Source organism: Agelaius phoeniceus, chromosome 37 (genome assembly GCF_051311805.1).
Source record: "Agelaius phoeniceus isolate bAgePho1 chromosome 37, bAgePho1.hap1, whole genome shotgun sequence".
In the NCBI taxonomy this organism is placed as follows: Eukaryota; Metazoa; Chordata; class Aves; order Passeriformes; family Icteridae; genus Agelaius; species Agelaius phoeniceus.
This window is the reverse complement of record NC_135302.1, coordinates 1,444,464-1,453,022: the sequence shown is the minus strand read 5'-3', so window position 1 is coordinate 1,453,022 and position 8,559 is coordinate 1,444,464. Positions and strand designations below refer to the sequence as shown.

At 58.4% G+C, this 8,559-nt stretch overlaps 1 protein-coding gene across 1 annotated transcript; it reads left to right on the top strand.

Annotated features, from left to right (window-relative positions):
- Positions 1-677: 677 nt before the first annotated feature.
- Positions 678-7,894, top strand: LOC143691911 (palmitoyl thioesterase CPT1C-like). The gene is made up of 5 exons (XM_077170953.1): positions 678-878; positions 2,803-2,940; positions 5,026-5,147; positions 6,528-6,690; positions 7,817-7,894. The coding sequence occupies exons 2-5, from the start codon at positions 2,803-2,805 to the stop codon at positions 7,877-7,879; spliced, it is 486 nt and encodes a 161-aa protein (XP_077027068.1). The 5' UTR covers positions 678-878; the 3' UTR covers positions 7,880-7,894.
- The last annotated feature ends 665 nt before the right edge of the window (positions 7,895-8,559 follow it).

The window sequence follows — 8,559 nt, the reverse complement described above, 5'->3', positions numbered from 1 at the left end:
GGGGGGGGTTCCCATTAATTCTGGGATGATTCCCATAAATTTTGGGGTGGTTCCCATAAATTTGAGGGGGTTCCCATAAATTTTGGGGCGTTTCCCATTAATCTTGGGGGGTTCCCATAAACTTTGGGGGATTCCCATAAATTCTGGGATGGTTCCCATTAATTTTGGGGGGTTCTCATAAATTTGGGAAGTTCCCATTAACTTTAGGGGGTTCCCATAAATTTTGGGGGATTCCCATTAATTTTGGGATGGTTCCCATTAATTTTGGGGGGTTGCCCATTAATTTTGGGGTTTTCCCATAAATTCTGGGATGGTTCCCATTAATTTTGGGGGGTTCCCATAAATTTTGGGGGATTCCCATTAATTTTGGGATGGTTCCCATTAATTTTGGGGGGTTGCCCATAAATTTGGGGTTTTCCCATAAATTCTGGGATGGTTCCCATTAATTTTGGGGGGTTCCCATAAATTTTGGGGGATTCCCATTAATTTTGGGATGGTTCCCATTAATTTTGGGGGCTTGCCCATAAATTTGGGATCTTCCAATAAATTCTGGGATGGTTCCCATTAATTTTGGGGGTTTCCCATTAATTTTGGGGGGTCCCCAGGTATTTTTTTGGGGGGGGGGGTGGGGTTCGCCCTCGCTGGCCCCGCCCCTGCCGGGGAGGGGGAGGGGCTGAGGGGGAGGGGCGGGGGGAGGGGCCGCTCCCGCCTCCTCCGCAGCATCCTCGGCCTCGGGGGGACCCCCCGGACTCCCGGACCCCCCCCCCCAAAATCGGGGTGACCCCTCCCCATCGCATCGGGGACCCCCCAGAACCCTCGGGGTGTCCGCGCCCCCCCCGCGGGGGCAGGGAATGGTTTGATCCGGAGGGAGCCCCAAGGTGAGGGGGGGGGGAGGGGATGGGGTGGGGGAGGGGCTGGGGGGGTCCCTCCCCTCCCCCCTCCCCCCCCCCAATCGACCCTCGCGGGGGCTGCCGGGAGGGGGGGGAGGGGCGGATCGAACCCCCCGGGGATGGAGCGGGGGTGGGGGAGGGGCCGAGCATCCCGGGGTGGGGGAGGGGAAGGGGTTGGGGGGAGGGGATTGGGGGGGGGGTCCCCAATTTTCCAGGGGGGTCCTGGTGGGGTTGGGGGGGAATTTGGGGGGGAATTTGGGGGTTCTGATGAATTTGGGGCATCCCCGATGGATTTGGGGGAATTTGGGGGTCCCGGGTGGATTTGGGTTGGAATTTGGGGGTCCCGGGTGGAATTTGGAGGGTCCCAGGTGAATTTGGGGTGGAATTTGGGGGTTTTGATGAATTTGGGGCATCCCCGATGGACTTGGGGTGGAATTTAGGGGTCCCGATGGATCTGGGGGGGTCCCAGGTGGATTTGGGGGGAATTTGGGGGTCTCGGATGGATTTGGGGTTTTCCAATGGATTTTGGACCTGGATTTTAGGGGTCCCCCCCCAGATTTGGGGTTCCCCAATGGATTTTGTGGCAGATTTTGGGTTTGGATTTTGGGGTTGGATTTTGGGGTTGGATTTTGGGGTAGATTTCGGGGTTCCCCAATCGATTTGGGCTGGATTTTGCGCTGGATTTTGGGTTTGGATTTCGGGGCTCCCCAATGGATTTTGTGGCAGATTTTGGGTTTGGATTTTGGGTTTGGATTTCAGGGCTGGATTTGGGGGTTCCCCAATGGATTTTGGGTTTGGATTTTGGGGCTGGATTTCGGGGTTCCCCCCTCAGATTTGGGGTTCCCCAGTGGATTTTGGGTTTGGATTTCAGGGCTGGATTTGGGGTCTGGATTTGGGGGTTCCCCAATAGATTTCGGCTGGATTTCGGGTTTGGATTTGGGGGTTCCCCAATGGATTTTGGGGTTGGATTTCAGGGCTGGATTTCAGGGCTGGATTTGGGGGTTCCCCTATAGATTTGGGATGGATTTTGGGGCTGAATTGTGGGGCTGGATTTCGGGGTTTCACCCCAGATTTGGGGTTCCCCAATGGATTTTGGATGGATTTGGGGTCTGGATTTGGGGGTTCCCCAATGGATTTTGGGGCTGGATTTTGGGGTAGATTTGGGGGTTCCCCAATAGATTTGGATGGATTTCGGGCTGGATTTCGGGTTTCCCCAATGGATTTTGGGGTAGATTTCGGGGTTCCCCAATAGATTTGGGGTGGATTTTGGGGGCTGGATTTCGGGGTTCCCCCATGGATTATTGTGGCAGATTTTGGGTTTGGATTTCGGGGCTGGATTTTGGGATGGATTTGGGGTCTGGATTTCGGGGTTCCCCCCCAGATTTGGGGTTCCCCAATGGATTTTGGTGCTGGATTTCAGGCTGGATTTCGGGGTTCCCCAATAGATTTTGGGCTGGAATTCGGGGCTCCCCTCAGGTTTGGGGTTTGGATTTTGGGTTTGGATTTTGGGGCTGGATTTCAGGGCTGGATTTGGGGGTTCCCCTATAGATTTGGGATGGATTTTGGGGCTGGATTTGGGGGTTCCCCAATAGATTTTGGGGCTGGATTTGGGGTCTGGATTTGGGGGTTCCCCAACAGATTTGGGATGGATTTCAGGGCTGGATTTGGGGGTTCCCCAGTAGATTTTGGGTTTGGATTTTGGGTTGGATTTGGGGGTTCCCCAATGGATTTTGGGCTGGATTTGGGGCTGGATTTGGGGCTTCCCCCATGTTTGGGGTTCCCCAATGGATTTGGGGTCCCCCATGTTTGGGGTTCCCCAATGGATTTGGTGGCTGGATTTGGGGTTTCCCAATGGATTTGGGGTCTGGATTTGGGGTCCCCCATGTTTGGGGCTCTCTCTCTGTGTCCCCAGATGGCCGAGGCCGCCGTGGTCGCCGCTTTTGGGGGGTCCCTGGCGGCTCCAGGGGGGCCCCCCCCGGGCCCGGGGCCGCTGCTGCACCTGGGCCGGGACCTCCTGAGCTCAGCACGGAGGAGAATGCGCAGGGTCGGGGTACGGGGGACCCCAAAAACGGGCACGGGGACCCCAAAACGGGCACGGGGACCCAAAAAACGGGGACGGGGACCCCAAAAATGGGGACAAGGGGACCCTAAAATGGGGATGGGGGGACCCAAAAACGGGGACGGGGACCCAAAAAACGGGGACGGGGACCCCAAAAACGGGCACGGGGACCCCAAAAATGGGGAGGGGACCCAAAAACGGGCACGGGGACCCCAAAATGGGCACGGGGACCCCGAAATGGGCACGGGGACCCAAAAATGGGGAGGGGACCCAAAAATGGGGAGGGGGGATCCTGAAATGGGGAGGGGACCCCACAACGGGCACGGGGACCCCGAAAATGGGGACGGGGACCCCAAAAATGGGGACAGGGGGACCCCAAAATGGGGACAGGGGGACCCCAAAAATGGGGATGGGGGACCCAAAAATGGGGACTGGGGACCCCGAAACGGGCACGGGACCCCAAAAACGGGGACGGGGACCCCAAAAACGGGCATGGGGACCCCCGAAACGGGCACGGGGGGACCCCAAAACGGGCACGGGGACCCCAAAAACGGGCACGGGGGACCCGAAAATGGGGACAGGGACCCCAAAAACGGGGACCGGGGGACCCTAAATCGGGCACGGGGACCCAAAAATGGGGAGGGGACCCAAAAAAACGGGGACGGGGATCCTGAAATTGGGGTGGGGGGGACCCAAAATGGGGACAGGGGGACCCCAAAAATGGGGAGGGGGATCCTGAAATTGGGGTGGGGGGACCCAAAAATGGGGGAGGGCATCCCGAAATGGGGAGGGGGGACCCGAAATGGGCACGGGGGATATTGAAATGGGGAGGGGACCCCAAAACGGGTACGGGGGACCCAAAAATGGGGACTGGGGACCCCGAAATGGGGACGGGGACCCCGAAATGGGGAGGGGGACCCCAAAAATGGGGATGGGGGACCCAAAAATGGGGAGGGGGCCCCAAAACGGGCACGGGGGACCTAAAAATGGGGACGGGGGGACCCCAAAAACGGGCACGGGGACCCAAAAACGGGCACGGGGGACCCCAAAATGGGGAGGGGACCCTAAAATGGGGAGGGGGGGACCCCAAAAATGGGCACGGGGGACCCCAAAACGGGCACGGGACCCCAAAAATGGGGACAGGGGGACCCCAAAAATGGGAACAGGGGACCCCAAAATGGGGACTGGGGACCCCGAAATGGGGAGGGGGGGACCCGAAATGGGGAGGGGGATCCTGAAATTGGGGTGGGGGGGAGCTGGAAATGGGCATGGGGACCCCCAAATTGGGGTAGGGGGAGAACCCAAAAATTGGGGGTCCCATGTTTGGTTTTGGGGGTCCCAAGATGATTTTTGGGGGTTCCCAAGCCTTTTTCGGGGTCCAAATGTGATTTTTGGGGTCCCAATGTGATTTTGGGGTCCCCTAGACCCACCCTGCAGAGGCCCCAGGGCGTGGCTGTTTCTGGGGGGGGTTTGGGGGTGATTTTGGGGTTTCTGGGGTGGATTTTGGGGTTTTTTGGGGTGGATTTTGGGGTTTTTTGGGGTCCCAGTGTGGATTTTGGGGTTCCCAATGTGATTTTTGGGGTCCCAATGTGATTTTGGGGTCCCCCAGGTGCACCCCGCGGGCCCCAGGGCGTGGCTGTTTTTGGGGGTTTTGGGGTGGATTTTGGGGTTTTTGGGGTGGATTTTGGGGTTTTTTGGGGTCCCGGGGTGGATTTTTGGGGTCCCAATGTGATTTTGGGGTCCCCCAGGTGCACCCCGCGGGCCCCAGGGCGTGGCTGTTTTTGGGGGTTTTGGGGTGGATTTTGGGGTTTTTGGGGTGGATTTTGGGGTTTTTTGGGGTTCCCAAGCCGATTTTTGGGGTCCCAATGTGATTTTGGGGTTCCCAGGTGCACCCCGCGGGCCCCAGGGCGTGGCTGTTTTTGGGGGGGTTTTGGGGGTGATTTGGGGGTTTTTGGGGTTTTTGGGGTGGATTTTGGGTTTTTTGGGGTGGATTTTGGGGTTTTTGGGGGTCCCCAAGCCGATTTTTGGGGTCCCAATGTGATTTTTGGGGTCCCAATGTGATTTTGGGGTTCCCAGGTGCACCCCGCGGGCCCCAGGGCGTGGCTGTTTTTGGGGGGCGCCGTTGGGCTCTGCGAGGCCGCCGGACTCGACCCCTCCCTGGGGCTGGTGGGGGCCCTGACCCGGGGGCTGCCCCACAGGTAAGGGGGACCCCAAAAACGGGGAGGGGGGACCCCCAAAAACGGGGGAGGCCCCAAAACCGGGGGGACCCCAAAAACGGGAAGGGGGGACCCCAAACCTGGGGGGGGACCCAAAACCGGGGGGTGGGACCCCAAAACCTGGGGGGGGGACCCAAAACTGGCGGGGCCCAAAACCTGGGGGGGACCCCAAAACCTGGGGGCGGGAGGGTCCCCAAAACCGGGAAGGTCCCCAAAATTCCTCAGATTATTGGGGAAGGGGGAAAAGGGGAGAACCCCAAAAATGGGGGGGGGTTTCAGGTGGGGTTTGGGGTTCCTGGGTGGATTTTTGGTGGTCCCGGGTGGGATTTTGGGGTCCTGGGCTGGATTTTGGGGGGTTTTGAGGATGCTGAGGTGGATTTTTGAGGTTTTGGGGGATCCCTGGTTACATTTTTGGGGTCCCTGGTTCCATTTTTGGGGTCCCCGTGTCCATTTTTGGGCTCCCTGGATCCATTTTTGGGCTCCCCATTTCCATTTTTGGGCTCCCTGGATCCATTTTTGGGCTCCCTGGATCCATTTTTGGGGTCCCTGGTTCCATTTTTGGGCTCCCCGTGTCCATTTTGGGGTCCCTGGATCCATTTTTGGGGTCCCTGGTTCCATTTTTGGGCTCCCCATGTCCCTTTCCTGCAGCCCCCTGGTACCGGTGTCCATTTTTGGGTCCCTGGTTCCATTTTTGGGGTCCCTGGTTCCATTTTTTGGGATCCCTGGTTACATTTTTGGGGTCCCTGGTTCCATTTTTGGGCTCCCCGGTTCCATTTTTGGGGTCCCTGGTTCCATTTTTGGGCTCCCTGGATCCATTTTGGGCTCCCCATGTCCCTTTTTGCAGCCCCCTGGTCCCTGGGTCCATTTTTGGTGTCCCCATTTCCATTTTTGGGCTCCCTGGATCCATTTTTGGGCTCCCCATGTCCCTTTTTGCAGCCCCCTGGTGCCGGTGTCCATTTTTGGGCTCCCATGTCCATTTTGGGGTCCCCATGTCCATTTTTGGGCTCCCTGGTTCCATTTTTGGGCTCCCTGGATCCATTTTGGGCTCCCCATGTCCATTTTAGGCTCCCCATGTCCCTTTTTGCAGCCCCCTGGTGCCGGTGTCCATTTTGGGGTCCCTGGATCCATTTTTGGGCTCCCTGGATCCATTTTCGGGGTCCCCATGTCCCTTTTTTCAGCCCCCTGGTCCCGGTGTCCATTTTTGGTGTCCCCATGTCCATTTTTGGGGTCCCTGTTTCCATTTTCGGGGTCCCCCATGTCCCTTTTTTCAGCCCCCTGGTCCCGGTGTCCATTTTTGGTGTCCCCATGTCCATTTTTGGGGTCCCTGTTTCCATTTTAGGCTCCCCATGTCCCTTTTTGCAGCCCCCTGGTCCCGGTGTCTCTGCGGGCGCCCCTGGCCCTGCTCCTCTTCTCCTCGGGGCTGTGGCTGCTGCTGGGGCTGATGCTGCGCTTGGGGCTGCGCCTGCTCCTGGGGGGCACCGGGGGGGCCCTGGCCGGGCCCGGACCCCCCCCGAGGCTCTGGATGGTACGGGGGGGGATTGGGGGGGAATTGGGGGGGATTTGGGGGAATTTGGGGGGGATTTGGGGGCTCCTGGGGGGCACCGGGGGGGCCCTGGCCGGGCCCGGACCCCCCCCACGCCTCTGGATGGTACTGGGGGGTCCCAGGGGGGGATTTGAGGGTCCTGGGGGGGATTTGGGGGGTCCTGGGGGGATTTGGGGGCTCCTGGGGGGCACCGGGGGGGCCCTGGCCGGGCCCGGACCCCCCCCGAGGCTCTGGATGGTACAGGGGGGGATTTGGGGGGGATTTGGGGGGGCCTGGGAGGGATTTGGGGGGTCCTGGGAGGGATTTGGGGGGTGCTGAGGGGTGCTGGGGGGTGCTGGGGGGGATTTGGGGGGAGTTTGGGGGGGATCTGGGGGATCCTGGGGGTCCCAGGGGGGATTTGGGGTGAATTTGGGGGGATTTGGGGGCTCCTGGGGGGATTTGGGGAGGATTTGGGGGGGTTTGGGGTGGATTTGGGGGGAGTTTGGGGATCCTGGGAGGGATTTGGGGGGGATTTGGGGAATTAGGAGGGATTTGGGGGGGATCTGGGGGGATTTGGGGGGGATCTGGGGGGTCCTGGTGGGAGTTTGGGGTGAATTTGAGGGGATTTGGGGGCTCCTGGGGGGCACCGGGGGGCGCCCTGGGCGGGCCCAGACCCCCCCCACGCCTCTGGATGGTATGGGGGTCCCAGGGGGGGATTTGGGGGGTCCTGGGGGGGATTTGGGGTGGATTTGGGGGGATTTGGGGGGGATCTGGGGGGATTTGGGGGGGATTTGGGGGGGATCTGGGGGATCCTGGGGGTCCCAGGGGGGATTTGGGGGGATTTTGAGGAGATTTGGGGGCTCCTGGGGGGCACCGGGGGTGCCCTGGCCGGGCCCGGACCCCCCCCACGGCTCTGGATGGTATGGGGGGGGGAGTTTGGGGGGGATTTGGGGGGTTTGGGGGGAGTTTGGGGGGATTTGGGGGGTCCTGGGGGTCCCAGGGGGGATTTGGGGGGGATCTGGGGGGTCCTGGGGGGAGTTTGGGCTGATTTTGGGCAGTTTTGGGGCAGTGTTTGGGGTGTCTGTGGTGTTATTTCGGGGCAGTTTTTGGGTTATTTTCCGTACCCCAGGCCCTGGTCCGGATGTTCTCTGGGAGGTGTTTTTGGGTTAATTTTGGGTTAATTTTGGGTTAATTTTGGGGCAGTTTTTGGGCAGTTTTTGGGGCAGTTTTTGGGGTGTCTGTGATGTTATTTTTGGGTTATTTTAGGGTTATTTTAGGGTTATTTTTGGGTTATTTTCCCGTTAATTTGGGTTATTTTCCGTCTCCCAGGCCCTGGTCCGGATGTTCTCTGGGAGGTGTTTTTGGGTTAATTTTGGGGCAGTTTTTGGGGCAGTTTTGGGGGTGTTTTTGGGTTAATTTCAGGGCAGTTTTTGGGTTATTTTAGGGTTATTTTTGGGTTATTTTCCCGTTAATTTTGGGTTATTTCGGTGTCTCCCAGGCCCTGGTCCGGATGTTCCCTGGGAGGCGTTTTTGGGTTAATTTTGGGGCAGTTTTTGGGGCAGTTTTGGGGGTGTTTTTGGGTTAATTTCAGGGCAGTTTTTGGGTTAATTTTGGGTCAGTTTTTGGGTTATTTTCCCGTTAATTTGGGTTATTTCGGTGTCTCCAGGCCCTGGTCCGGATGTTCTCTGGGAGGTGTTTTTGGGTTAATTTTGGGTTAATTTTGGGGCAGTTTTTGGGGCATTTTTTGGGCTGATTTTGGGTTAATTTCAGGGCAGTTTTTGGGTTATTTTGGGGTTATTTTAGGGTTATTTTGGGGTTAATTTTGGGTTATTTCGGTGTCTCCCAGGCCCTGGTCCGGATGTTCTCTGGGAG